Source organism: Phyllosticta citribraziliensis (genome assembly GCF_038025025.1).
Source record: "Phyllosticta citribraziliensis strain CPC 17464 chromosome Unknown J3D65scaffold_1, whole genome shotgun sequence".
Lineage (NCBI taxonomy): Eukaryota > Fungi > Ascomycota > Dothideomycetes > Botryosphaeriales > Phyllostictaceae > Phyllosticta > Phyllosticta citribraziliensis.
In genome coordinates, this window is record NW_027117338.1 from 2,994,582 (window position 1) to 3,020,248 (window position 25,667).

The 25,667-nt window shown below is 55.8% G+C and overlaps 8 protein-coding genes across 8 annotated transcripts; 4 read left to right on the forward strand and 4 right to left on the reverse strand.

The window, feature by feature from the left end:
• Positions 1-178: 178 nt before the first annotated feature.
• Positions 179-2,787, reverse strand: J3D65DRAFT_611555 (uncharacterized protein). The gene is made up of 3 exons (XM_066798923.1): positions 2,492-2,787; positions 1,987-2,322; positions 179-1,937 (listed from the first exon to the last, which is right to left on the reverse strand). Exons 1-3 carry the CDS (start codon positions 2,527-2,529, stop codon positions 575-577), a joined length of 1,737 nt encoding a protein of 578 aa, XP_066660265.1. The 5' UTR covers positions 2,530-2,787; the 3' UTR covers positions 179-574.
• A 1,306-nt stretch (positions 2,788-4,093) lies between these two features.
• On the forward strand, positions 4,094-6,440 carry J3D65DRAFT_47034 (ribonuclease H-like domain-containing protein). The gene is made up of 4 exons (XM_066796503.1): positions 4,094-4,465; positions 4,525-4,582; positions 4,639-5,345; positions 5,413-6,440. Exons 1-4 carry the CDS (start codon positions 4,310-4,312, stop codon positions 6,334-6,336), a joined length of 1,845 nt encoding a protein of 614 aa, XP_066660266.1. The 5' UTR covers positions 4,094-4,309; the 3' UTR covers positions 6,337-6,440.
• A 1,735-nt stretch (positions 6,441-8,175) lies between these two features.
• On the forward strand, positions 8,176-9,364 carry J3D65DRAFT_47093 (uncharacterized protein). The gene is made up of 2 exons (XM_066796507.1): positions 8,176-9,007; positions 9,315-9,364. Exon 1 carries the CDS (start codon positions 8,404-8,406, stop codon positions 8,878-8,880), a length of 477 nt encoding a protein of 158 aa, XP_066660267.1. The 5' UTR covers positions 8,176-8,403; the 3' UTR covers positions 8,881-9,007; positions 9,315-9,364.
• Positions 9,365-9,487: 123 nt separating this feature from the next.
• On the forward strand, positions 9,488-11,241 carry J3D65DRAFT_611563 (uncharacterized protein). Its single transcript, XM_066798924.1, has 3 exons — positions 9,488-10,380; positions 10,477-10,709; positions 10,807-11,241. The coding sequence occupies exons 1-3, from the start codon at positions 9,609-9,611 to the stop codon at positions 10,951-10,953; spliced, it is 1,152 nt and encodes a 383-aa protein (XP_066660268.1). The 5' UTR covers positions 9,488-9,608; the 3' UTR covers positions 10,954-11,241.
• A 557-nt stretch (positions 11,242-11,798) lies between these two features.
• On the reverse strand, positions 11,799-15,059 carry J3D65DRAFT_683866 (uncharacterized protein; the record flags this gene model as incomplete). Its single annotated transcript, XM_066803775.1, has 4 exons — positions 11,799-12,284; positions 12,374-12,540; positions 14,376-14,646; positions 14,723-15,059. 4 exons carry the CDS (start codon positions 15,057-15,059, stop codon positions 11,956-11,958), a joined length of 1,104 nt encoding a protein of 367 aa, XP_066660269.1. The 3' UTR covers positions 11,799-11,955.
• A 2,628-nt stretch (positions 15,060-17,687) lies between these two features.
• On the reverse strand, positions 17,688-19,059 carry J3D65DRAFT_643880 (WD domain protein; the record flags this gene model as incomplete). The annotated part of the gene is made up of 2 exons (XM_066802113.1): positions 17,688-18,568; positions 18,756-19,059. 2 exons carry the CDS (start codon positions 19,057-19,059, stop codon positions 17,688-17,690), a joined length of 1,185 nt encoding a protein of 394 aa, XP_066660270.1.
• A 689-nt stretch (positions 19,060-19,748) lies between these two features.
• J3D65DRAFT_611570 (uncharacterized protein) lies at positions 19,749-20,866 on the forward strand. The gene is made up of 2 exons (XM_066798925.1): positions 19,749-19,976; positions 20,067-20,866. Exons 1-2 carry the CDS (start codon positions 19,876-19,878, stop codon positions 20,512-20,514), a joined length of 549 nt encoding a protein of 182 aa, XP_066660271.1. The 5' UTR covers positions 19,749-19,875; the 3' UTR covers positions 20,515-20,866.
• A 273-nt stretch (positions 20,867-21,139) lies between these two features.
• J3D65DRAFT_47179 (uncharacterized protein) lies at positions 21,140-25,191 on the reverse strand. The gene has a single exon (XM_066796511.1). It carries the CDS (start codon positions 24,982-24,984, stop codon positions 21,397-21,399), a length of 3,588 nt encoding a protein of 1,195 aa, XP_066660272.1. The 5' UTR covers positions 24,985-25,191; the 3' UTR covers positions 21,140-21,396.
• Positions 25,192-25,667: the final 476 nt, after the last annotated feature.

Here is a 25,667-nt window from a genome sequence, read left to right on the forward strand (position 1 = left end):
GGCCGGGAGAGGCATAGGGAGTGCAATGACTCTATTTCGAGAGGGTGGCAGCTTTCCGAGTAATCATTCCCGCGAGTCCAACTGGAGGGAGACCATGGATGTGAAATTGATGTTGAGCAGTTGGAGCTCAAGGTGGCCTTGTCATCCAAGGTGGCTTCCCTCCGCAGGCGGAGCCAGTGCCACAGTTCTGCCGGTCTGCATGGATTCGGCTTCACCTGGTGCGCCACACCTCAGCCGCAAACAAGCATTGCGCGCCGTCATTGGTTTGTGAGGCGCTGTCTGGCTGTCGTTGACACCATGTGATTGTGAAAAATAGAGCCAAGAAAAAATCCCAATTGCATTACCCTGCCAAATGCCTCGCCATGAAGTCAAGTTCAATAGTAATGCATCTTGCTCCTGGGTATTCCATCCGACGCCACTTGTGCCCTGCCACCATTTTGCCAGATGCGATCCAAACCCTAGCTGCCAGCGCCGAGTGAAGAAGCCCAAAACAAGACACTCCAAATGCCAATGAGCATGCTGCCGCGTCAAAATGCAAATTCTAGAAGTGAACAACAAAGGTCTCCCGAGAAAATTATCGCCACAAATCCGCCCTGCTACCGCGCTTGAAACTTCCCTGACTGCTCGTGTGAGCGTGGCCCCGAGTCCAGCTGCCTGCACTCTTGGGCCGATCGGGCATGTCAGCCGGGACGGCAAGGAATCCACCAAATCCATTACCAACCACCACACTCTTTCGCGAGTCACCACCCCATTGCGGTCCAAGGCCTCTGGAAGCCTCATAAGCGGAGAGAGGCCGGCCCATGCTAAAACTGCCCCTATTTCCAGGTTCCTCGGCAGGCTCAAACGACGTGAAGATCCAGTCGAGCTCGTCAAGGCCTTTGGTGTAAATGTCCAATGGCTGGGTAAGGCTCCTTGGGCCCGCTCCACGGCCATCTTGAGCAAACGAAGGCATAGGAGGAGCGAGCGTCAGCGTCTCGACGAAATCAGGATCACGTACATAGAGCTCCTGGAGACCCGGAAGGGAGTGGGTGAGAAGAGAAGTGATCAAGTAAGCATAGTACGACGAATGGGGTGGCTGAAGTCCCTGGAGCGCATTGGAAGCAGAAGTAATTTCGAAGTTGAGGGTACGCAGAGATGCCGAGCGGATCGGGGGACGGGCTTCCATTGGTAGCGGGGCCGTGACGGCGGACAAGATTCTCAGTTCGGCGAGAGCAGGCGCAGCTGAAATGACGGAATGAAGTTCGGCAACAAGGACTCCAGTATTGTCCAAGGTGAGCGTCTGCAGCTTTGCTGACGTGTCGAAGCGAGACAGATAGGTTCGCAGACCAGCGGCAGTGATGGAGGGCATTTCACGGAACTTGAGATGCTCCACCGCGGGAAAGGGCGCAACGACCGAAGCCTCTTCGAATATGGCATCGCCAAGCCAGGGGGTGTCTGAAATGTCGAGTTCTCGGAGCTCCGGCAAGCACGAGATAATCTTCCGTAGCGTGACTGGCTCAATCCTGAGCCTGGAAATCTCCAACACCTCCAATCTCTGCCAGACTCCTTGAAACAGAAGCTCGAAGAGCTGCTCGCTTCCCGCGTCGTACCTCATCTTCCGAATCTGGGGGCATCTGGCCTGCAGCTCTTGCCGCAGCGCGAGACTGGACGCATCGCCCGCGTAGAAGCCGTCTGGAAGGTCGACGTAGTGGAGGTTCGGGAGGACTGAAATGGTTCGAGCGAGGTCGGCTTTGGAGGTTTCCCTGGTCATATAGGGTACTTTCAAGAGCGTCACGGAATTGGCGAGATGCTGATTTTCGCGGACTGTCCTGGCAAACAGCGTGAGACGCAGCGTGGGGATGTCGGTAGGCTCGTGGCGCGACCTTCGTTTGCGCTTTTCGGTGAGGATCTCCTCGAGCTCGCAGTAGTGGACGGCATCAATGCGGACGCTCTTGTAGCTGCACGGACAGATTAGCCTTGCCAATTGTGGACGTAGTGTCGGCTTACAGTAGGCCCTGAGCGACGGCATTCCAGCGGCGGCGCACCTGAGCACAATGGGCTAGGTCGCGCAAATCACACAACATGCAGCCGTCTCCGACCATGGAGTGCTCGCTCGTCTCGTAGGAGTCATCATTGGCGTGGGGACAGACGAAGGAGAAGATGTTGTTTAGAACCTTGTCCGGAAGTGCCTCGGTGAAGTCACGCCCGCTGGGATTCGGGGGCGCGGCGTAGTAAGCAGCGTGGCCGTACTTGGCGACGCTTGCCTGCCTGGATTTGGGATTGTCCTTGGGAGCGTTTCGGTGCCGAAAGTGTTTGAAGAAGCCCATGGCGCGGCGGATAAAGCTGTTGGGAAAGCAGGGTCAACCTCAGCACCACAAGATACCTGGTAGGGGTACTATATCTGCGATCGGGGGAGGGGGCGTGGCAGGGCTGGGGGGAGCTGGGCTGGGGGGGAGCTGCAGGCGCAGTGTGGATAGAGCTTCTCAGGAATGTGACTTGACTGGAGACGTGCCTTCGCTGTCCATTGTAAGAGCCGTGGCGATGGTCCATGGCAGGGCTTGGGGGTCTTCGGCTGTTCGGCGCGGGCGCGCACGGCAGGAGTACGGGTAGGGTAGGGTAGGGTAGGTGGTTTGTAGCAGCGTGGTGGAGAGGGCGTAAATTAGGGATCTAGGAGCTGTATGCCGGGGCCGGGCAGACCAACGAGCAGCAGAGATGCAGGCCCGAGAGCATGTACGTAGGTAGATGGTATTTTTTTGATGAAGGTTTAGAGTTCCGAATGAAACATTCGCGCAGGTGCAAGGGCAGCGGCTTTCATATCCAACGTGAAGCCCAGAGCATCCCCTGCGCCGCATATTAAGCGTCGATCACAGCGCGCGTCGCCATCCCCTTTGCAACGACAGTGGCAGCTGTCGACGCCATTCGTTTGGCCCTTTGGGCGTAGTCGCGAGCCGTTTGCGAGGCCAGATCCTGTTGGCGGAGGCGAGCGACGCCAGCAACCAAACGGCGGAGCAGCGTGGCTTCATTCAGGGTCAGGTCGGGTTCCGCACTGGACCGTACCTGCGGCGAGCCTATTCTTAGCTGGCGCGTATATCATGATTGATCATGGCCAGCGTCTACAGAGCCAACGGCACCGAGCACGGGCATGGGATTGGTCGACGGGGGGCCGCACGCAGCGTGAATCCTGCACAATGTGATGTGCCGGCCCGAGGTCGTGGAGAGGTACAAGAGGCAACATGAACCGAAGAGGACAGACATTTCATGATTTGCAAATGGTGAATCCTGTCGTCACACGTGCGGACGGTGCTCAGAGCCGCCGTCCACAGCGTCCATTTGGGGGGAGGGAGATCAAATGCATGATAGCGTCAGGCACAGCAGGCTACAAACAGCAATGCCTCGCAGCAAACACCATCCGCAGCGACAACGATGGGACAGCATGGGGGCTGGCGTCTTGACTTGGCTTGACATTGCATGGCTCTTGAATCAATCAAAGCAGCGCTGAACCATGGATGACCCAGGGACAGGACGTTGTCCTTTGCAGCCACGCGGGCTCGTCGTGCGAATGAGAAGCGCTGCCCACATGTTTCAGGCTACATGGCGGCGAGCCGCGATGCGCAGAGGGACGTGGGCCCACGACTCGCGGATATATCGAGGTCGAATTCCTTTCGATGCAAGTGAAGCAGCTGGAGCGATGGCTGCGAGGTGGTTGTGGCCGTCGTCGTCGCCGCCGCCCTCCACGCAGCCTCACCCACCTCGACTCAACCCAACCCAACGGCATGCCGTCTGCCGCAGCGCATCCGTTGGACGTCTCGAGTTGAAATTTCAGTAAAAAGCATCCTGTGCCCTAAGCCGGCCGTCAAGGAATACTCCCCGTCTCCTTTCTTAGCGCGCCGTTGTCTCTTCGGCGCCGGCACAGCTACCCTACCACACCCTACCTTACGCGAGTGTGGTGCGTGGTCCTTCAAGGCCCTTCACTTCGCTCGCCCAGGCTCACGTCGTCGACGCTCACCCAAACTCCAGACCATACATACCCTCCAGTCCCATCTCACCGACACCGACCCACCTGTGCGTGTGCTGTAGCTACGTCCTAGCTCTAGCCACCTTACTCGACCACCGCTGGCTGGTCCCGTCCGCTTCTGCACCTCGCCAGAGCTCCTCCGCCCGTCGGCATCCTTGCGGTCGAAGCTCTCTCGGGTCCCGCTACCGTCATTTTTGACTCCTTTCCGCCGCAACCCGCCATCTCTCGCCGACCGCCAGTCCCTGCTCGCTTCGTGCGTCCATTGCCATCCATCACCTCTTCTTCCCCCTCTCCGACATCGTACATTACTACACCATGGCCGCCAATCCGCCCCAGGGGAGCAACCTGGACCGCTACGTCGTCATTCACGTAGGAACCACGTGTGACGAGCATGGCGTCTACGTTACAAAGGACTCGGCCGAGGTCATTGAGATTGGCTGGATTCTGCTCGATGCCAAAACCTGCGAAGAGGTGCCATTCTCCAGCCCCCATTGCCAATTGGCAAATTTTTGCTGACTGCCCTTGGACAGCTCCACCGCGAGAGCGTCCTCGTCAAGCCCGTCAACACCCCCATCACGCCCCTTTGCAGTAAGTCCCACCGCCTCAATTGCTCTCTCCGGTGCCTGACTCGGTGCTTCCTACAGCTTCCCTCACCACCTTGACCTGGGAGCACGTCCGCAACGCCGGCTCTTTCCGTGATGCAATCAACCGCTTCGACCAGTTTGCCAACGAGCACCTCTTGTCCAAGAACCTCGAATTCGCCTTTGTTACACTCGACTCGTGGGACTTGCGTGTGCAGCTTCCCCGTGAAGCTCGGGACAAGGCAGTCGTTCTTCCTCCATACCTCCAGCACTCGAGAACCTTTGACCTGCGCACCGAATACCAGCGCTGGCAGGCTCACCACCCGGAGTCTCTTCCCTTTGGCTCCAGTGCCCTGTCCAACATTTGTGCTGCCCTCGAGGTTGAACCTGTGCAATCTTCGGCCCCCATCAAGCACAACCTGCCCTTCCACCTGCAGGCCTTGGCTCCCGCGTCGCCCAGGCGTGCAATGGAAGAGGCCGTGACCCTTGCCCGAGTTCTCCGTGGTCTGATCCGCAAGTCCCAGCCGCCTCACGAGCACCCCGACGTCTTGACCCGCCCAATGGACGCCAGGGCCGACGTCCGTGCCTTTTTGTCGGAGCGTAGCAAGGTCCTTCACATGAGCGGACTCCCCCACGACACGACCCAGTCTGAATTGGAGAGCTGGTTCACCCAGTTTGGCGGGCGTCCCATTGCCTTTTGGACGCTTCGTACTCCCGACCAGCACAAGCCCACTGGCACTGGCTTTGCCATCTTCTCTTCTCACGAAGAGGTAGGTTTCTCGGCTAATTACAAGCAACGATACCAGAAGCACTTTCAAGGATGCTAATTCGAACCAGGCCGCCGAAAGCCTCTGCATGAACGGTCGTGCGTTGAATGAAAAGGCCATCGAAGTGTCTCCCTCGAGCAGCCGTGTTCTCGACCGTGCCGCCGAGATTCTGACTCCGTTCCCGCCGAGCAAGAACCGCCCCCGCCCTGGCGACTGGACCTGCCCATCTTGCGGATTCTCCAACTTCCAGCGCCGCACTGCCTGTTTCCGTTGCTCGTTCCCAGCCATGTCTGGTCCTGCTGGTGACCCCATGGGCGGCTACCCTTACGGCTATGGCCACCCCGGAATGATGGGCCCTCCGCACCACATGGGCCACGGCCACGGTATGCCTGGCCACATGCGCGGCGGCAACAGCGGCGGCATCGTCCCATTTAGAGCCGGCGACTGGAAGTGCGGCTCTGATGGATGCGGCTACCACAACTTTGCCAAGAACGTAAGCTGCCTCCGCTGCGGCGCCAGCCGTGCCGGTGCAGCGGTTGTCGCCGACACTGCGTTCCCTTCGCCCATGGACACGCCATCGAGCTACGGCATGGGTCCGCCTTCGATGGCTGGAACCCCTGGCGGCGGACCCTTTGGAGCCGCTGGTGGTTTTGGCTCCGGCGCTGGTTTCCCCGGACAGCAATTTGGCGGCCCTCCATCGACCTACGCCCTCCCTTCCGGCATCGGTGCTGCGAGCCCTTATCCGCCCATGGGCGGCCAATACGCTCCCAACGGTGGAATGCACGCGTCTCCCTTTGACAGCCGTGCCGCCGAGGCTGCCTTTTCCTCAGCTGGGCAGGCCCCTGCGTCGGCCGGTGCCGGCTTCTCCAACGGCGGCATGCCAGACGGATCCAGCGACCCGTTCTCCTTCCTCACTCCTAGCTTTGGACAGCTTTCAGTGGGCGATGATGCCCGGCGCAACGTCGGCAACGCCGCCAACAAGTCCCCCGCTTGAACTCGACATGACGGTGAAAGTCGTTGCGTTCCTTTCTCGCACATCGGATTGAAAACCTTTTATTATTCGGGCGGCAGCAACGACTAGCGACGGCGCGGGATGGGCATGTTGTTTTTCAATTTATGCGGATCGACCTGGCAGTTCAGAATCGGCACTCGGTTGTGTGCAGGGAGCATGGCGGCAGGTTGGCACAAGGCATAGAGCGAGATGAAAATCTCGGTATGGTGTTTCGGAAGCTTCATTGAGAACAAAAGTACGGATGGCGGACATGAAGCGGGGACAGGTCATATGTGCACGGCGTCTCATGTGCAGCCGTCATTGCCGTCTTTTTTTGCGGTACTTGCTTTTCAGGCTTCTAGCACGCGTCCATCTCGTGGGCCTTGCTCTTTCCACTTTCTCGTCACCTGGTTTCTGCGGATTTCTCTCTGGCTAGGTCTCTTCTCGGATGTCTTTTCCCAAAACTTGCGGCATAGCGTTAGCGGGGGTTATGGGCGGATGGGAACTTTGGGGGCGCTGGGTTGTGTGTGGGGTGCTGGGGGGGGGGGGGGGGGGGGCGGTGGGTCGGCCATGCGAGGGATGGATGGGATGGGCGGACGGATGGGTATCTTTCCTCTTTTTTCCCCTCATTCCCTTACCTTGGATGCTGCTCTCTCTCTCTCTCTGTTGTTTCTATTTTTTCCCCTTATTTCTATTCACCAACGCGAGACCAAAATTGAGAGAATCACATAAACGCGCGGTGTAGATCATTCATGACAAGAATGTAGCAGACTGTTCAGCTCAAGAATGCATTGTATCAAGCTCAAAGAATTGTCGGGACGGAATCCCCTTGAATGACATTGTGATGTTCACAAGCCCAGTCCAGAACCCCAGTCGATCAACAGCTGTCAGCCATCGCTTGCTGTCCAGCTCTTGCGGCAAAACAGATTATCCGGCAGCTGTCGCTCGGAACCCTTGCGCGAAACGCCGCCTGCCCAATCACCAGAATCACGTCCATTGTGCACCAAACTTGCCGGGCAGTACATCTCCATTCATCTGGTATCGTGTCAAAGCAGCGGCGAGCCCCCAGGAAGCGTCGATCCAGGAATCTGAGAGATCAACGCCCCGACACGTTACCAAGACCGGGGTCTGATGGGTCGCTCCGCGAAAGCCGCCGCCAAGCGGGGTAGCACCGAAGGACGACGAACTCGCGCACGCCAGGAGCACCAGATCAAAGAGCTGCGGCAACAGCTGCAACTCAAGCTAGAACTCCAGTCCGTGTGCGAAGAAGCCATCGAGAAGGAGGAGGCGGCCGTGCGAGGATGGACGACATGCCAACAGGAATCCGAGGACTTCATTCGCGAAATCGACCTCGAAAAGGCCAAGATCAAGAAGCAGGTGTGCGAGAGCTTGGAGCTGTTTCCCCGGCGGCTCGTCTGCCCTCTGATGCGCAGAGCCGTCGGCTTCAATGAGAGGATCGTGTCCAGCCGGTCACGTGTGTTTGAGATGATTCAGGACACGCAGGACAAGATCAAGGTAGCGGAGCAGCGGATGCAGACGTTTCGGAGGCGGCTCACCACCATCAAGAGACGGATAACATGTCTTAAGCGTAAGATCAAAGCTTCTTCAAAGTGAGCCATTGGTCGAGGCCGTGCAATTGGACCAATCGACCAACTTGCTCTTGCGGGGAACCTGTTCAACGACTCGTTTGGCTATGCGCAACCACCCTAGCCGACTACTGCATACTCTTTTCGAGCAGGGCCTTGACGAGTGCCACCGTCTTCAACGACCTTCCCATGTGCCTGCGCGCACGGTGGGCCAACCTAAATGCTGAAGCGCCTTCCGACAGGTTGGAAAGCTTGTGCTGGACGGGGCGTTGGCGCCAAAAGTTTGCTCTACATACTGTGCTCTTCCTTTGGGACCATTCCTATTCCACCACGGAACGCTATACCAGCACACGCACTATCAAAAGCTACGACAAGCACTTGGCGCGGCGCTGTTGGTCGTTATCTCGACATTGCTTTGGAGGCGGTGTAGCTTCATGTGCAATCAGCGGCTAGCAAGCGCGCATGCTTTTTCCTTACCACCGCAATGGGACGCGCCAACGGGCTGGCCGCGGGTGGATGCTTGCAACACTCGTCTTTTTCTTTTCATGCCAGAAGCGCGCTTGCCCTGTCCATGTCGGATCGAGCAGCACTAGCCCAGCACGGCGACTCAAGCACTCGACAGACGACCACGACGGCCTGCCCGTTGCAGCATCACACTATACACTCTCACACCACTGGAGACCCGCGGTCCTTGGCTCTCCCCAGACGGAACGGCTCAACTCAGCTTAGCTTGCCTTCCAAACACCGCACGCCTCGCGACCCACGAGGCGCATCCGCGCGCTCTGATTGCTCGATCATTGGGGCATTTTGTCTCGCTTGCTTCTTTCAGTCAGTCGTCTTGATGGACCACTGCCGCTCGGCGGCGGAAAGCCTCTTGGCGAACGGCGGGAGGGCTGGGACATCCTGCCACCGGCTTGCTTGCAGCCGTCATGATGTCAGGCGGCAGCTGAGCGTATTTTGACTTCGTCGTTGCTTTTTGCTCGTGATGGCCAAGCTGAGTGTCTTGGTTGTTTGAGGATTGTTTGTCGGCCGCTGAGAAAGGTGCATGAGCTCGTGTGTTCCACTCATCCTCACATTGTTCGAAACTGGTGCGTGTATTTGGCTCATCAGTTTTCTTCCTCTTTCAGTGTACTGTTGCTCAAGGTGCTTGCTTGAGGAAATCCAGCATGAACTTTCTTGTCCATGGTGCCCTCTGAGACGGCTGCCCATTTCAAAGAGCCAGGGTTGCATATACTGCACGGTTTGACGGCGCGAAGATTTGGTATCCTTCTTCATCGATACATTTGTATGGCTCAATGGTTTCGGCTCATATTGTCAGCATGTCTATCCATGTGTACATACAGTGAGGACTGAGCAGAGCACGTAATTGACTGATTGCTACTCTCTGTATCCTAGAATGCGAATACTCCCTCGATTTTTATTCCTACAAATTCTGAATACTCGTCATCACCACACCAACATCATGGACACTTCCCATTTGAGATGTAGACCTTTGTAGAGGCGTCGCACGCTCATCAGTTTTAGTCACGAATCAGAAGTCTCCATTTCCTCGTTGATAAGCTATCGGTTCCATCTTATCTGCCCCGCGATGCGGTGCCCCACCTTGCGGCCATGCAATTGTGTTGATCAACACCAACGCTCTCCCAAAATTCTCCAGAGAACAAGAGAAGAAAAGAGACATCCAAAGCCATGGCCGCCTCCGTCGCCTCTCCCCAATTCGACCGCACAACCTCCGACGCCGCGCGCGCCGGCGCAAAGGCCTACCTGCAATCGCGGCTGCAGCCCACAGCGTCCTCTCCCTCCAAGCCCTTCACGATCCCCACCATCGACCTGGGGCCCAGCTTCAGCGGGTCGGCGGCAGCGCGGCAAGAGGTGGCGCGGCAGATCCACGACGCGTGCACGACGTCGGGCTTCTTCACCATCACGAACCACGGCATCGCCCCGGCGGTGACGCGCGGGGTGTTGGCGCAGGCGCAGCGCTTCTTCCACGAGCTGCCGCGCGAGCGCAAGGAGGCGCTGCACATGCGCCACAGCGCGCTTCACCGCGGCTACGAGCCGGCAGCGTACACGAGCATCGACGGCAGCGCCGAGACCAAGGAGGGCTTCAACTGGGGCTACGAGGAGCGGCTGCGTCCGGCGTCCTTCACCGACGACGCGTACGACGGCAAGTACGTCGAGCTGGACGGCCAGCGCTATGCCGACGGCACTGGCAACCTGTGGCCCAGCGAGGCTGACCTGCCCGGGTTCTTTGACGGCGTCAAGGAGTACTATGGCGAGGCCATGGGCCTGGCGCGGCACCTCATGGGCTTGTTTGCGTTGGCATTGGGCCTGGGCGAGGGCTGGTTTGATAAGAGCATGACGCATCCGGGTGGCATCGCGCGGCTGCTGTATTACCCGTCTGGCAAGCCGGAGGCGAGCAAGCAGGATATAGGGCTGGGCGCGCATTCGGACTACGAGTGCTGTAAGTTGCGAGCCTGGCGCATCATCAGCGAACACCAACAATATCTCCAATCAGAAAATACAACACCAACATATACTGACTCATGATGGTGCTCAGTCACGATCCTGCTGCCCTCAGGAACCCCCGGTCTCGAAGTGCTGTCCCCGGCAGGCGAATGGACGCCCGTCGAACGCGTCGACGGCGGCCTCATCGTCAACATTGCCGACTTCCTAATGCGCTGGACAAACGACATGTACAAGAGCACGGTGCACCGCGTCGTCAACCGCACGGGCGAGCCGCGCTACAGCGTGCCGCTCTTCTTTAGCATCAACTATGACGAGCAGGTTGAGGTGCGTGTTTTTACTTCTGTCCTTCCCTGTCCCCCCTTTTTATTCTTGGGGTGTTTTGAATGGTGGATGGCTGGTGGATGGCTGATTTTTGGCATAGACACTGCCGTCTTGTGTGACGCCCGAGAACCCGGCAAAGTACCCGCCGATTCGCGCGGGCGAGTACGTTCTGGAGCGCCTGAACATGTCGACGGCGGGCGGCAAGGGGTCGTATGGAAACACGGATTGGCTGGATGAAAAGGAGTAATAGAGTAAGAAGAAAGAGGAAGTGTGATAGAATTTCCAAAGACTAACGTAGGCTTGTGGATTGTGGCAACTGTGCCGCTGCTACGGCGGATGTCAAAAGTAATGACGGCTTTGAAGGTCTAGCCACGGTCGCGGTAGAGAGAAATGATACCAATGATACGATGTTTAGGGTGCTACGCCGGCGTCTAAGGAGCATTCGTTCGCTACATATGTTGCGCCTTGGGATCTGTCGTCCACCATCATCACACTTTCACGGGAGGCATCTATGGAGCATTCATTTACTGCTACGCCTTGTACCTTGGGAGCTGCCATCCGCTACCGCACTTGCATCTTGAGAGCATTCATACACTGTCGCAGCTAGAACCCCAGGGAACAGCATATTGTCTTCCGGCACCCACGGAGCCGCCCTCTGTACCCACGAGGTCTCCTCGTACTCCCAACAGCACCACTAAACAGCGACGGCCCCCTTCCATTCGCACCCACAACAAGGACCGCGGCACAGACGCCACCCATGCCGTCTGCTGGAGCCTGGCATAGCATTAAAGTCCCTTCCCCAGAGAAAAGAAAGGCAGTGTGCTAATATGAGGGTGATGTTGTGTCCCCAGCGCCAGTTGGGTACTTGGATGCTTCCTGAGTCTCGACTGATCCATGCGCCGAATTTTCAGAGGTTTGGAGAATGAACTTTCTGATCTTTCAAAATGGAATGACAAGCGGTAGTATTCCACAATTGCGTCCAACTTTATGGCGGACCGACCTAATCGTCGCTTCAGTTGAGTCTCTTCAAGCTAGCCGCAATATACGTTGGTGGTTCAGCGAAGTGGTGAATAATAGAATAGATGAGAAACCCCTGAATTTGCATCAAAAGCTGCCCCTGACAAAGCAAACCACACCATTCAGCTGAAAGTGCCGCAGCCTACATCGCCTAGTTGTCAATAAGGTGATCCTCAGTAACCAAAACCCCCTCACGCATCCGTAGCTAAGCCATCTCCTCCCAACTCAATCACTATCCGGTCCTAGGAATCACATTGCCATTCGAATCAATCAGATCAGTCCGAAAGTAGAAGCGAAAGCGCAAGTTGCCGCCCCGCACCGCGCTGGGGTTGTAGTAGTGCGAAGAGGCATGAAAGCTCGCCGGGGCGCCGGTGAATCGCGCCTCCGCGTAGACCGGGTCGACTTCCTCATTCGAGTTGGCTGCCGCGGGCCCGACAACGAACCACGAGCGTGGGTCCTGCGGATCCATCTGCGTCGGCTGTCGGAAAAGGGCCCATCGGGTGCGAAGGCCTGCGACGCGATTGTCCTGGCTGTGAAGACGGAAAATGGCTTCAGAAGGACCTGGTGCAAAAGACGGCTTCCTGTCAGTGTCTTCTTCTTCCAGAGATCGCGATGTTTGAGATGATGTGCAATTTGGAGTGACGCCATACCAACTGTTGACGGTATGAAGGACGTCAGGAATTGATTGTTGTTAGGGACAAACGTGATCCGCAGCAATCCAAGCGAAAACGTGCCGCCGCTGCGGACGTTGACGGCAATGGGAGAGTCGAAATTTCCGACGTTTGGGGGTGCTATGTCGGCGAGGTTGAACTCCTCGCTGTGTGCGTCGTAGTCACTCGAACGGGTGCCTGAGCAGACGATCGCCGGAGCGTCTGGACGACCGCAGTAAGTACTCGCTCCACAACCTTGAGGGTATGCGAACGGGTCTGGCAACGGGTTCCCACTGATGTAGGTGATGAGAAGAGCGAAAACGAGGATGATCTGAGGAGGAAAAATTGTGGTTGTCGAGGGAGAGTTGAATTGTTCTGAGATAAAAGTACCACACCATTCTTATATGCTCTGCAGTCCTGGTGATTGGCATTATTGAGTATTGACAGCGAGCACCATTTCTTTTCTTTTATCGTCATCTTCTCCCCTCGTCGTCCCACCGACGGCAGCACGGAAACGCGCGACTGTCAGATGTAATCACTGGGCGCACCAGTGCGATCGTGGTGCATGTGGCGACACAACACGCCGGAAAGTAGCAGATTGGCGTTGTATGAAGCGTCTCCCTCACTGCTCAAAGGCTGGAGGGTTGAATGATGAGAAAGGCTGGGGTTTCGGCAGCGCTTTTATAACTGGACTCCTGTGCACGGACACCGCTTGCACGAGAGTCAAGTGCTGCCACAAGCTAATTGGGGTTCCGATTCGTGGAGCGACCTCATCACGCGCCAGTCGCAGTATCTCGTGAAGCGCCGCCGGCAATCCGCTGGCGGACTGTCCCTAGGGTATAAACAGGGGCGTCTTTCGGAACCATCCTTCGATCCTGAGAGCAGTGACAACTGCGACGACAATGCTACAAGATCATGCCAACTTCCCTATTCGACTGTCTCTTTCTCTGTCGCTGTTTTCCATGAGCAACTGAGCCGTTGTGCTCAAGCTTGACTGGTTTTCAGGGCCATCAGTTGCCATGACAGTGGCCAATACCTTTGTACTTCGGTGCTGATGAAGAGCAACATATTCTCCTGACGAGGCTCATCTTTCTCCTGAAAAAGTGACAGCATGAAGAACCAGGGGAGCACCAAAAATCTCGACAAAATTTGACTGCGGCGACCGGCGCGCATAGTGCGGATCTTGATTTCCTCGCGTGACGGCGCGGCCAGTGTAAGATCTTCCTTTGTGCATCTCGACGGCTGCAGAACAGTTGGGAAGTGTTGAGGAGACGATGTTTCGGGGGCGGTTTTATATCTCCTTGAACACCATTCCGGGCGTCATGACTGGTGACTGGGGCGTGGCAGTTGATCATTCGGTCCGCTGGCATGTCAGTCCGTGAAGAAAGCTGCGGAAGGCATGTGATAAGAAGTGACGAAGTCTAGGTATGCTGGGCAATGCGTGACTTAGAGCTTTGGCAAGTCACTTCTAGGAACGGACTACATTAAAGCGTCAGCAGCCACTGATCCGGCCAGCATACCAAAGCAATGCCACTATTCGTTGTCCCAACTTGCAGAGGGTCTGGAGTAGTGTTCAATGTCGTTGTTTCATTAGTCGTCTTTGATCGAATGACATTAAAGCTCAGTGTCAAGGAGCTGGACGCAGTCCATTTGTGATTGCTCGTGTTCCTTACCAAACAATAACGCTCGACTCTTTCAGGAAACCATCAAATGAGGACCATCTTCAAAAGAAAGCTGAACAGGAAATCTTCGTCCCAATTTAGAGTTCTATGCATGGCGGACCGCCCCGCCTTTAATTGACATAATTTGGGTGCCGCCGCCGTCCTTGCTTTGCTGTCTCCGGAATATATCCTGGTTCACTCCGAGACTCTCTTCATAGTCCGCGGGCTATATTGGCTGGGCTATCCCATCCAACTCGTCGTCTGCTCAGCGTGGAGGGTGATGGGGAGGATTCCCAGTGATTAAATTGCCGTCAAGGTCAGTCCAATCGGAGCGAAAGTACAAGCGGTAGTGAATATTCTGACTCTGGACGTCGATGGTGTTATAGAAGACGTTGGGGTAATTGGTGTGCGTTATGTGTCCATAAAGCTGCACTTCCGCGAAAGCTTGATCCGTATGTGTAGTTGTGCCACGCTGAACGGGAGTGATAATGAACCAGTTATGAGGATCTTCCTCGTTGCTTCCAGCCTGTGCTCTAAAGAGGGCCCATCTAAAGCGGATGCCGTGGACTCGGGAGTCTATGAGGCGCTGGGCGATGACGGCTGTCGTGGGGCCTACGAAGACCATCTCCATCAGTTCCTTGAACATCTGTCTGCGTTGAGGGCATGCGCGCTAAATGCGGCTACGTACCAAAGTTGTCTGGGACGAAGTACGTTTGGAATTGATTGTTGTCCGGGGAGAACGTGAATCTCATTAATCCAAGCGAATGTTCCCGAGAATTCGCATTCATGGCAACAGGGATGTCGATGTTCCGAACTCTAGCACCAAGGGTGTAGTAAGGGTCGATATTCCTGGAGTGGGACTGGTAGTCAGACGCTCTTTGGCCCTCGCAGGCCAGATTTGTAGCCCCGCGACGCAAGCAGCAGGTCATGGAACTGATCCCACAACCTTGAGGCAGTGCCATCGGCCAAGGCCTGACATGGCTGATGAGGAAGAAAATGGCTAGGAGGATCTGAGGAACAGCCATTGTCGCAGTGGTCTGCGGTCGACCGAAGAAAGGACTGAGGTATTAATATTCACGGCCTGCCCGCAAGCTTTCCTTTGTTTAACCAACTCATCCTATCCAGGAGCAATGAGGGTTCATTTTACCATTGTGGATTTTTAGACTCACCACCAAAAAGAAGGCTGAGGCTTCAAACTAAAAATGCTCTTATCATTGTCGAGTCTGAGATGCCGGAATGGGGACTGCGGATGACCGCAATGACGGCTGCAGTAATATTACAAAGTTCATCTGAAAGAAACGATCGCCGTCTAGGTGCTAGTTAGAGGAGAGACTATTGTATTCGCATGGGATAAATTACTAGAAGGGTTTCTTGGTAGGAAAACTCCAGCGGAGTCGTACTCAGCGAGTCCGTGGCTAATTCTGGTCTTGTCAGCTACCCCGTGCGCGGAAAGGCACTTTTTTGGTATCCATTACCGCAAGCCTGCCACTTAATGAAAACCATCGATTTTGCTCCTTTCGATGAGCAAATCTACTCACTTCTAGATTGATCTCGAAGCAGATAGCAGTGTTGTGTCAGCACTCAGAGAAAACCTGAAACTTTACCGCGTAAAACCAAGGGTTCTTCGCTTCCAGTCGCCTGATTGCTTTATTCTACAGGTACAAGCATTTGGCGTCATGGGAGCAATCTTACGCTTTTTACTGACTAAAACTCTGTTGGAACAAGCTTAGCCGAGGACTAGGTAGTAATGTAGTATAAGATTTGTCTAAAGCGCTAGATCAAAGCGCCAGAGCACAGTTGTAGAACGAGAACGAATTCGGATCCGAGTTCGTCGTGATTTTTGCTCCTTTGCAACGTTCCCTTAGAAATACGGTCAAGAATGAAGACCTTCGAAGTAGCGCGACTTCTATTGCAATTTTGTCTTAACACCGGACAAAAATACCGTGTTGGTTGTCAAGCTATTGCCTTAGAGGGAAGGTCGGGGGAAGTCTCTACCCGCTGGCAGGGGCGCTGGGTTGACGACCAAACTATTCTGCAGCCTGTACACATTGAATTCCTTGTACCTTGTGTTGCTAGCAGGTTCACATTTCGGCTGGATGCGATCATGAGGTGTCACTGATGGCAACAGACTGATAGCACTCAGCCGCAGCGTGCACGGAATATTACCAGGATCTGGAGCTGGGGGATGATAGTTAGAAGGTGCCCGTAGAAGTGTTTTTGGAAGAAGACACTACATTAAATTTCTTTGTCCGGTGTGAAAAGCTGACGCATTGTTTTGATGGATCTTTGAAAAGTAACCCTTTGCAGGTTGGTCATCAAGAACGTGAACGTAAAATAGGGAATTGACAAAAACGATCAACAGGCCAGTAAACTTTTGTCTTGCTTCCTGCGATGCGAACCAAGTGTTTTCAGTGAAGCTGGATGGTAGATGAAAGTACTGTAGGAGTCTAGATCTGAACACTGGGGCATTGTCCTTCGCAGCCGCGGCAGAACCACGCACCTTCAGCTGATGATGATCAACGATGAAGCTCAAAACAGTGGCCCGATTGTCATTGACTCTGATAAGCCCGTTTTTCGAGCGGCAATTGCCAATACATTAGTATAACGGCTGGAGCTCTTTGACTATCCCGCAATCGAAGGCTCGAGCTTGTTTCCGTGGAAGTTCTTGATTTTTCATGCTTGCTGCAGTCGCGACGTCGAAGCCCCGTGTATGACGCGCATCCTTCCTTGTCTTAGGAAAAGAAGGCGCACAGATCTCGTGGCAAACCTCGTGGCAGACCTCGTGGCTTTCCCGGTTCCCTCATAAAGCGAGAAGCATAAACCCAAGCTGCCGGCAGTGAGCATCCGAACCGCCAAGTACCTACCGAAAACTATATCGGCGGCCTGGACACGGAGTTCCCGACACGGAGCAACGCGAAGCAACGCGGAGCACAGAGTCCGACGCGAAGTTCGACACAGAGCGAGCGGAGAGATAAACTCACTGTGGGTGTTTGCCTTTTCCAAGACTTCTTCGCCTTTGGAGTCGACCAGAGGAGGAAAGAATGCACCTTGTTGGGGACGACCGTCATTTCAATTCCTTGAAGATGACCAGGATGGAGCTTGGATGATAATGAGATAACGGTAAAACGGCACGATGAGATGACGGTAAAGCGGTAAAAAGGTAAAATCCCACGATGAGCCAGACGAATGACTTCTTTGGCAAAGGCGAGCGCTAGTGGCGACGCAAAGTACACAGCCTGGACGAGTTGGAAAAAGTAGTTGGGATACCAAGCATCCACTTCTTGCATTGATGAATGGGTGGTGAGTTTGTGTTTCCTGAAAACTGTGAACACCGGCGGCATTTTATACCCATCGACTTGATCAGTCACGGGCGTGCTTGGAGCACCGGTATTGGGCATGCAGCATGTGGATGACCAGAAGTGCGTCGTGCAGTAGCCTGGGTAGACAGGTGCATCTCGTGATGACAATGCGCCTCCGTTCATCGGCCAACTTGGAGAGTAAAGCGCTGCAAGTAGTCGCATTGTCGGAAGTTCCAGTTTTTTCGACACCCACTGTGCCACTTTGATGTCTTACCATCTCACAGCAAGCGTCTGCTATGTCTTTTATGCCACTTCACTCTCCACAGCTCGTTTTACTGCTCCCTCTTCCTCACATCAGTACGGCTTGAACCTCTCCTTTCCCTTCTCTTTCTCCCGCTTCTTCTCCTTCCGATATGCCTTGCGCTCCTCCTTCGCACCGCCAGCACCACCTCCTTCACCACCATCCCATGCTCTCACCTTGCCATCTTCGCCGCACGAAAACAGCGTCCCGCTGCTCTCATCGACCCACACGTCGCGGACAATCTCGTCACCATGGGCGCCGGGAAGCCGCATCGCGCGCGGATCAGTCGTTACGCATGAGTAAGCCAACGGCGAATCGTCAGCACTGGCGGGCGGCTGGAGGGGAAGCAGGTCCAGATGTTGGGACGACGTGTTGCCGGCCGCTACAACATGTGTGCCGCTGGACAGCGAGCGGTACACGTTGACGACGTACTCGCAGCCTAATTTCTCGCGCACGTCGCCGATGGAGACGGGCTTGATTTCGCTTTGAGCAGTCGCGTTGCTTTGCGAGACGTCCTCGTCGTCGTCGACGCGGTAGAAGCCCAGCGTCTCGTCGGTGCCAAACACCCAGACGTCACGGCTACTGCTGCTGTTGGATGCGGCGGATCCCAGCCATCCGGCGTGGTGCACGGCGCTGCGGTGGTTCAGCACTGCGCGAAGGGCGTCGTCCTCGTCGGCCTGGCGCAGGTCGAAGATGCTGACGAGTCCGTCTGTGCTGGCGCTGAGGAGTGCGGATGGCTGCTCCGGGTGCAAGGCGAGCTCGGTGATGGTGTCGGTGTGCGATTCGAGTAGCGAGAGGCGCGGCGCTGCTGGGGACCGCGTGTCCCAGGCGTGAATTGGCGCGTCGCCTGGTGGGTCTTTTTGCAGCTCGGCGCCGGTGATGAGGAGAGATGTGGCAGCATGTGTTGTAATGGCGGAGAGAGGGTGTGGTTTTGCTGGGAGGAATTAGCAGGACTCGGAACGGAGAGAGACTTGTATCGAAAGAGAGGTAAAGACGGCCTTGAAAAGAAAACGACGGGATATGAAAGAAACGAGAGGAGACAGGAACGATGAAAAATCAAAGACTCGAATAATTTCTCAACGCTTCTCGTCCTCTCCCCGAACAACCAGAAATGCACTCACGATTCACGAACTGCATGACTGCTTTGCGTGTCCTGCGATCCCAAAACCTCACCACGCCATCGCGACCGCTCGTAGCCAGCACATTACCCTCGTCGTCCCAATTCTCGAGACTTGTGACGCTGTCGTGGGCGTTCTGAATCAGGCCATCGGGAAGAAGCTTCAGCGAGCTCCGGTCAAAGGTGCGGATCGAATTGTCCGACGACAAGGCCGCGAGAGCAGCGTTGCCGGCGGGTCGGAGGTCGTAGATGTACGAGTCTGGCGGCAGGTCGAGATCACCTGTAGCCAAGAGTTTTGCTGTCCGCATGATGTCAAGGCTCTACAGATGGTGGTGGTCAAGGTGTCTTTGGTGTTGAAGTTTGTTATGGAGCCAGCGCCTGAGGTTGACGTCGCGAATCAAATTTTTCAAGCACCAGCAACGCAGACTGCACTTCTCCAATGCGTGTCACGTCGATGTAGCAAAGGTCTGTCTGACTGCAACGGATACAGGCCACTCTCGTTGTCTCTCACATATGATTGTCCGCTTTGGCAGCGGCCGGTAACGGAGAGAACGAGTTGCAAAATTGATGCCGCACCGCTGTGCCAATATCCTCTCCGTGCCCCCCCTTCCAAGTTCCAACAGACCCAAAAGACACTCTCACAGTCACCGGTCTTCCCGTCTACAAGCACAGAATGGAAAAAGTGTTCATGTCACCCTGATATGAAACGCACCGAATCATGGACTGGATTATAATGCGCGATTAACGACGGGTATGTCCCTCTAGGGACCTTTACAGCCTGCGGTGAAGCCGACATAACGTCAGCCCTGCAGGCCACCACTCAACACTCGTCGAGAAGCTGTCGCACTGGTGGTTGCCAGGTCCCTGGAGAGAAGGAGAAGAAGAGGAAACGAAGTTGGGAGTTGAGCTTTTCACCTGGCTGCGCTGCCAACCGAGCGCCGACCTTTTTCCGGCAGAGGCATAAGCAGCGCCGCTGATTGGTCGCTGTCCCGAGGTTCCCAGCCGGGCTACCGCTCCTCCATCATCGACTGGCGGTGCTCCTCCATCGTGAACCTTTCCGTTGTCTCCACCGCTACCGAAACCCTCTCCCCTCCACCACGCCCACGCAAGCCCGCATCGCCACAATGCTTGCCCAACGCGCCTTCCATCAGTCCCTGCGCCGCGCCGTCGCGCCAGGCGCCGCCGCCAAGTTCGCCCCGGCCAGCAGCGCTCTGATGCAATCGAGGTACGACACCAAGGACCCCTCTCGCACCTCGCGCGGCGGGCCAAACGACAAAACGAACAACAAGCACGACTAACAGCGCCGCGCCTCTAGGCCCGTCGCCACCAACACCATGAGCGAGCCCGAAGGCCGCAAGATCCTCGAAAAGCAGCGCCTCAACCGCCCCGTCGCCCCGCACCTGGCCATCTACCGGCCGCAAATCACCTGGCTGGGGTCGGGCCTGAACCGCATCACGGGCGTCGCGCTGTCCGGCGGCCTGTACCTCTACGTCGCCGCCTACGTCGCCGCCCCGCTGACCGGCTGGCACCTCGAGAGCCAGAGCGTCGCCGCCGCCGTCGCCGCCTGGCCTGTCCTCGCCAAGCTGCTCGTCAAGTCCACCATCGCTTTCCCCTTCGCCTACCACAGCTTCAACGGCCTCCGCCATTTGATGTGGGATTTTGGCATGGGTTTCAAGAATAAGCAGGTTATTCAGACCGGATGGGCTGTTGTTGGCTTGAGCGTTGCGTCGGCCGTGGGATTGGCTTGCTACGGCACCTTTTAAATGCGGCGAGGGCCGCTGATGGGGGACGAGATGCATGGAACGAGAAGAATATCAGTCGGATTGTACAGGGTGAGGAGGGAGTTTCGATGTTGGCCGTGAGCCAGCCAGCCGGTCGCGGTATAGATCTTTGGGATTCGGGGCGGAGTGATAGCATTCAACTTTTGATCAAGACTTTTTTTCAAAGATTTTTCCAACCTCTCTGGACAACGAACAATTGCTCTCCAGTCCCTGCGGAATCCCTCACACTGGCAAGTCAAAGCTGTCAAGGAAAACACAATGAGCATTCAATTCCTATGTACCCAACAAAGCCCACCGGCCCCGTCCACATATTTATACAGCAGCCCGCTACATATGTACTGACTGACTGACCTATGAAGCTATCTACAGTACCCACCCCACCTATAATGCTCATATATATACGACCAACCCATGATCCATGATCCATGCACACATACATCTATACAGACGATCGGAAGCAGAGCGGGGGCCAACGAGTGGAAGAATGCAAAGGTTGAAACGAAAAAGAAAGATACAGAGAAAGAGAAAAGTCGAAAGAGGAAATAAGACCAATTGCTCATAATCCAACGCCGTGACCCTGGTCCGACGTGATGGTACAACAGAAGAGAAGAAAACAAGAAAAGACACCCTACAGCATGCGTGCGCGACATATTCTACATGTACTCGTTTTGAAACAGAAAAGGGGGAAACAGGGAAAACACAGGGAGGGGGGCAGATATGCTGCGTGTGTTGCGTACTTTTGTTCGTGCATGCGGTACGTGAAATCATCTCCAACAGCAGGAGACGATAGCACCACCACTGTCACCTACGTTCCACAACACCATGTATCGCGCGTCAAGCTGAGCTTGGCTACGACGACGAAGCTCACCTCAACATGTACCCATAGTCGGGCAAACCACCCACAAAGCGGCGGACGACGGCATCGCCAAAATCGCCCTCCTGGCTCTCGCCGCGCCACTCGTCACCGCCCCAGCCAAAATCAAGCGCGGGCAGTGGGTCCATCGGCGCCGGCGGTATTGACGGAGCGTCAAACTCCTCGTACTCCTCGAGCGGCCGCGGCTGCGCGCCAAACGCCGACTTGCGCGCCTTCTGGCGCTCGGCCTCGTCGAGCTCGAGCGCTTCCGACGACGGCGCCAGGATCTGGTCGAACGTCGTGGCGTGCGCGTTGGGCGACACGCGCGTCTTGGTCGGCTGCAGGATGGCGTCAAAGGTGATGGGTTTGGGGGGCTGCGGCGTCGATACTGTGCGGTTGTGCGCAGCAGCACCTTTGGGTGAGGTGGTGGTAGTCGAAGGCTTTTCAAAAATGGAAAAGTCGGCGCTGGCCCAGGGGTCGTCGGTTGGCGAGGCCGTGGTTGCGGATTGAGGGTAGATGCGGGCTTGGGTTGGAGAGGGCTTGGGGATGGAAAGCTCCGCCGACTCGGTGGGCGTCGAAGATGATTTGAGTGGATTCAGCGGACTGGGAGAAAGGGCAGAAGGTGGTGGTGGGAGGGGGGAAGGCGAAATGGTCGTGGACGTCTTGGAAAACCATGACGATCCTTTGGTGCCCGCGGGTGGCGAGACAGCAGCAGTTCTCATCGACTCTGGGACCAATGGACTGACAGGCTGAGAACGGCGAGGCTGAGGCGTTGGGGGCATGCTGACGGGAGGTATGTTGCGAGTGGGCTGCCATGGATTGGAAGATGGCTCGGGAATCGCGAGGGATGGTGACATGACTGTGGCCGATTCCATGTCGCCCCAGTCGTCTTCCTCGTTGCCACCATTTCCTACTGCCGTGTCGATCCGTGGCAGCTCAGGATTCGGCTTTGATTCTGCCGTGGCTGACGGCGCAGAAATGGCCGAGTCCAAAGGCAGAATCGAGTCGGGCTCTTGCTTCTTTGTCGAATCTCGCCAGGGGTCTTCATCATGGCCCTTCAAGCCTGGCGACGAGACGGGAGAGTTTACCCAGTCATCGTATTCTGGCTCCGCTGAATCGTCAATGGTGATTGAAAGATCTGGTTTCTTCTTCGAAGGCGCCTCATTCTGCTCTGTCTTGGACAAATCTTCCAAAGAAGCCCACGGCGTATGCTCAGTCCACGGATTGCTCTTCATGGTCTTCTCCACAGTAGGTGGTTGACTCCATGGGTTTTCAGCTGCAGGCTCGGGATCTGGTGCATTTTCATCACGCCAGTCCTGAGACACTGTAGCATCCCACGGATTATCCATGGCCGAGACTGTTGGAATAGGCTCGGTCTGAACTCGTGAAACCGTCGGAACGGCAGCGCTCGACACCGACCTTTTGTGCGCAGTCTCCTTTTTCGACTTGGGAAGGAACCCAAGCGATATCCTCCTAAAATGACCGGGCCGCTGGGGCTTGGGAGTCGCAGGTGGCTCGGACGGACTGGGCGACAAAAGGATAGAGGCATTGCCTTGAGCCAACGAGCTGAGCCTTTTGCCCTTTTTCTTCATCTGTGCAAAATCTGGCACTGGTGTAGGTTCAGCCACAGGTTTTGCTTCAGGCCGAGGGGAGGGCGGTGAAGATGCCCAAGGGTTTTCAGAAGTCTCTTGTTTAGGTGTGGCGGCTTTTGAGGGCGGAGCAGAATAGGTACGCTGAGGCAGTTTCCAGCCAAAAGGACTCTTGCGCTTTGGGGCAGGCTTGCTCTCCTCTTTCTTCTCGATAATGGTAGTAGGCATAGTAGCAGACTTTGCTGGGCCCCAGTTCGAGGAGGCGTCAAAATATGCCCCGGAAGATTCAGCCTCATGCGAGTCCTTGCTTTCAAAACTGGGCTTTGAGATTGAGGCCGGAGGTGATGAGCCTAGAGCGTTCCATCCAGATGTTGCAGAGCCTCCAATCAAAGAAGAGTCGTCGTCCATTTCCTTCTCAAAGCTAGGCTTGTCAGGTGGAGCAGACAACGTAGTATCTGCAGAGCCCCAGTTGAAGACATCATTGAGGTCGTCGTTATGTTGCAGCGATTCCACTTTCCCTTGCTGTTCGAAACTGGTTTTTGAAGGTGGAGCAGACAGGCTTGTCTGTGATGAGTTCCAACCAAAGGCTGCACCAGATAAGGGACTTGAATTGAATGGCTTGCTTAGTGGAGGGACTTGGAGGGATTGCGGACGTTGTTTGACTTCCGCATCGAACGACATCTGCTTTGGCATTGACGCCGATGCGTTCCTCTTGTGTGACATGACTGTCGAAGCCGGCGAGACAGGATAGTCCCAGCCAAAGACAGCCCCCGGCTTTCCACCAAGCAGAGTGCGTCCGTTGATGCGATCCTCTGTAGTCCATCTTGCAACGATTTTGGTGACTTCCGCCCTCGTGGCTGATTCATGCCAACCAACGCGGACGTAGCTATTTCCATCGTTGCCACTTTCGAATTTCCGCAGCGTCTCTCTTCGAGTGACCCGGTACCATGACTTGCGCGCAGATACAGGAGCAACTGGGCTGAAAGGAATTTCCTTTCCTTTATCGATATTTACCTGGACGGGGAACAATTGATCGATGAGTGACAAATCGGGCTTGAGAGACAGTCTTCGTCCAAGGTCTGCTGCGGACGAACTCGAAGCTGCGGCAGGTGGTGGAGTCACTGCCTTGTCAGACGTAGCATCTGCTTTTGAGTCCGCGTCAGGAGTTTGTTCAAACTCTTCCTCAAAATCTCCAAAGTCTCCAAAATCGTCTTCCTCTAGGTTGTCCTCGGTAATCTCGAGATTCGGCTCGCATACATCATGGGTTTTCTGGTCTTTCAGTCCTTCTGGATCCTCTTGGTGATGGTCATTCGCGGGTGCTTTGGGCTCCGATGCACCCTTGAGTTTGTTGTCGTCCTCGAAAGAGGTTCTCGATTCGGAGGATTCTTCGTCGTGGCTATCATCCGAAGGTGAAGCGGAGCGGCCAGTCGATGCTCGACTCTCCAAATCTTGAGACGACCTCGGCAGAGCGTCTTCACCAGAAACAGCCTCACTAGCAGCAGTGCCTGCAGAACCCGGCCTCACAGTCGATTCCGAATCGGAGGGGTCAACACCGTGCGGGATAGGTTTTGCGGGGGATGGAGTGGCGGTCCTAGATGGTCCTTCGGTCTCGGGTGGCGGTGTGAAGTCGGTTGACAGCGTTTCCGCAGGTGTGTCGGTAGTTTCTTCAGGTGCATTCTTCGGCTGGTCCCAAACAGACGGCTGCAAGGCCCCTGATTCTTCAACCTCCGCACTGGCGGAGAGCTTTTCTGGTTTCTCCGTCGTGTCATTCTCACTTGCAACCTTCTCGGCGACTACCAGGTCGGCGGCGCTGGGCTCGTCTCTTGTTGCGTTTGCCCAGGCGTCAGCCTCCTTTGCCGTGTCCCAAACGGATTCGCCCTCGAAAAACCCGCCGAGCACAGGTGTAGAAGTGGAAGTCGAGTTCCGGGTTGTCGTAGCTACGCTGTCGAGCGGCTCAATGTGTTTCGGATTGTTGACGGCGTCGGCCCATGGGTCTCCCCAGTCGTCCATGATGGATTTGTCGCGGGCCTAGTGCTCCTCGGGGAAGGTGTATTCATGTCAATTGGGCGGCGGACGGCATGGTGTTTGCAGGTTCGGCTCGGAGGCTGGGCGAGAAAAGAGAGGCGGAGAGACGATTCAACATGGCGGTGAGCTCAGGGTCGATGCACTGGGTCCCAGTGGAGTCGGGTTCAGCCAGCACCTCACCTCAACCCGGACGCCGTCGCCGGGGAAGTGGTTGCACGCGGGCCCGTGCGCTTAACGCGCTTGACCGGGCTCGGGCGTTGGGCCTGAGGCAAACAGGACGTCACTCGACCTTCCCCTAGACCATCAACTGCAACCATGTCCATGTCCCAGCCCTCAGCTTTGCTCAATTCCACACCATCTGTTAGTGGCAGAAAGCCATAGTGTCGACTGTCGTCGCGTGGCAGACACGGAATTCCAACATCTTCCACTCAGCTGGCCCTTGCTGAGCGCTTCCCCGCATGCCTTACCCCAGCTCCGAGCCATGGACCAACACGCCGGTTTCTTCGCAGCGACCTTGACACACACTGTTGGCTTTTCTCCTGCATCGGAATCTCTTCTCTGCCATCGCCAAGTACATTCTAAAGGCTTTCGCCAATCACACCGGACATATGACGATCTCCGACAAGGTTGACGGCTCAAAGAAGCTTGACATAACCAAAGGCGGACAA

Bases quoted from the DNA above. Each gene is read 5' to 3' on its own strand.
- J3D65DRAFT_611555 (XM_066798923.1), bottom strand. From the start codon at position 2,529: ATGGACCATCGCCACGGCTCTTACAATGGACAGCGAAG. The intron at 2,323-2,491 runs GCACGTCTCCAG...CTTTCCCAACAG, and splicing joins TCTTACAATGGACAGCGAAG to CTTTATCCGCCGCGCCATGG. The intron at 1,938-1,986 runs GTAAGCCGACAC...CTGTCCGTGCAG, and splicing joins GCCGTCGCTCAGGGCCTACT to CTACAAGAGCGTCCGCATTG.
- J3D65DRAFT_47034 (XM_066796503.1), top strand. From the start codon at position 4,310: ATGGCCGCCAATCCGCCCCAGGGGAGCAACCTGGACCGCTACGTCGTC. The intron at 4,583-4,638 runs GTAAGTCCCACC...TGCTTCCTACAG, and splicing joins CCCCATCACGCCCCTTTGCA to CTTCCCTCACCACCTTGACC. The intron at 5,346-5,412 runs GTAGGTTTCTCG...AATTCGAACCAG, and splicing joins TCTTCTCTTCTCACGAAGAG to GCCGCCGAAAGCCTCTGCAT.
- J3D65DRAFT_47093 (XM_066796507.1), top strand. From the start codon at position 8,404: ATGGGACGCGCCAACGGGCTGGCCGCGGGTGGATGCTTGCAACACTCG.
- J3D65DRAFT_611563 (XM_066798924.1), top strand. From the start codon at position 9,609: ATGGCCGCCTCCGTCGCCTCTCCCCAATTCGACCGCACAACCTCCGAC. The intron at 10,381-10,476 runs GTAAGTTGCGAG...GATGGTGCTCAG, and splicing joins GCATTCGGACTACGAGTGCT to TCACGATCCTGCTGCCCTCA. The intron at 10,710-10,806 runs GTGCGTGTTTTT...TTTTTGGCATAG, and splicing joins ACTATGACGAGCAGGTTGAG to ACACTGCCGTCTTGTGTGAC.
- J3D65DRAFT_611570 (XM_066798925.1), top strand. From the start codon at position 19,876: ATGCTTGCCCAACGCGCCTTCCATCAGTCCCTGCGCCGCGCCGTCGCG. The intron at 19,977-20,066 runs GTACGACACCAA...CCGCGCCTCTAG, and splicing joins AGCGCTCTGATGCAATCGAG to GCCCGTCGCCACCAACACCA.
- J3D65DRAFT_47179 (XM_066796511.1), bottom strand. From the start codon at position 24,984: ATGGACGACTGGGGAGACCCATGGGCCGACGCCGTCAACAATCCGAAA.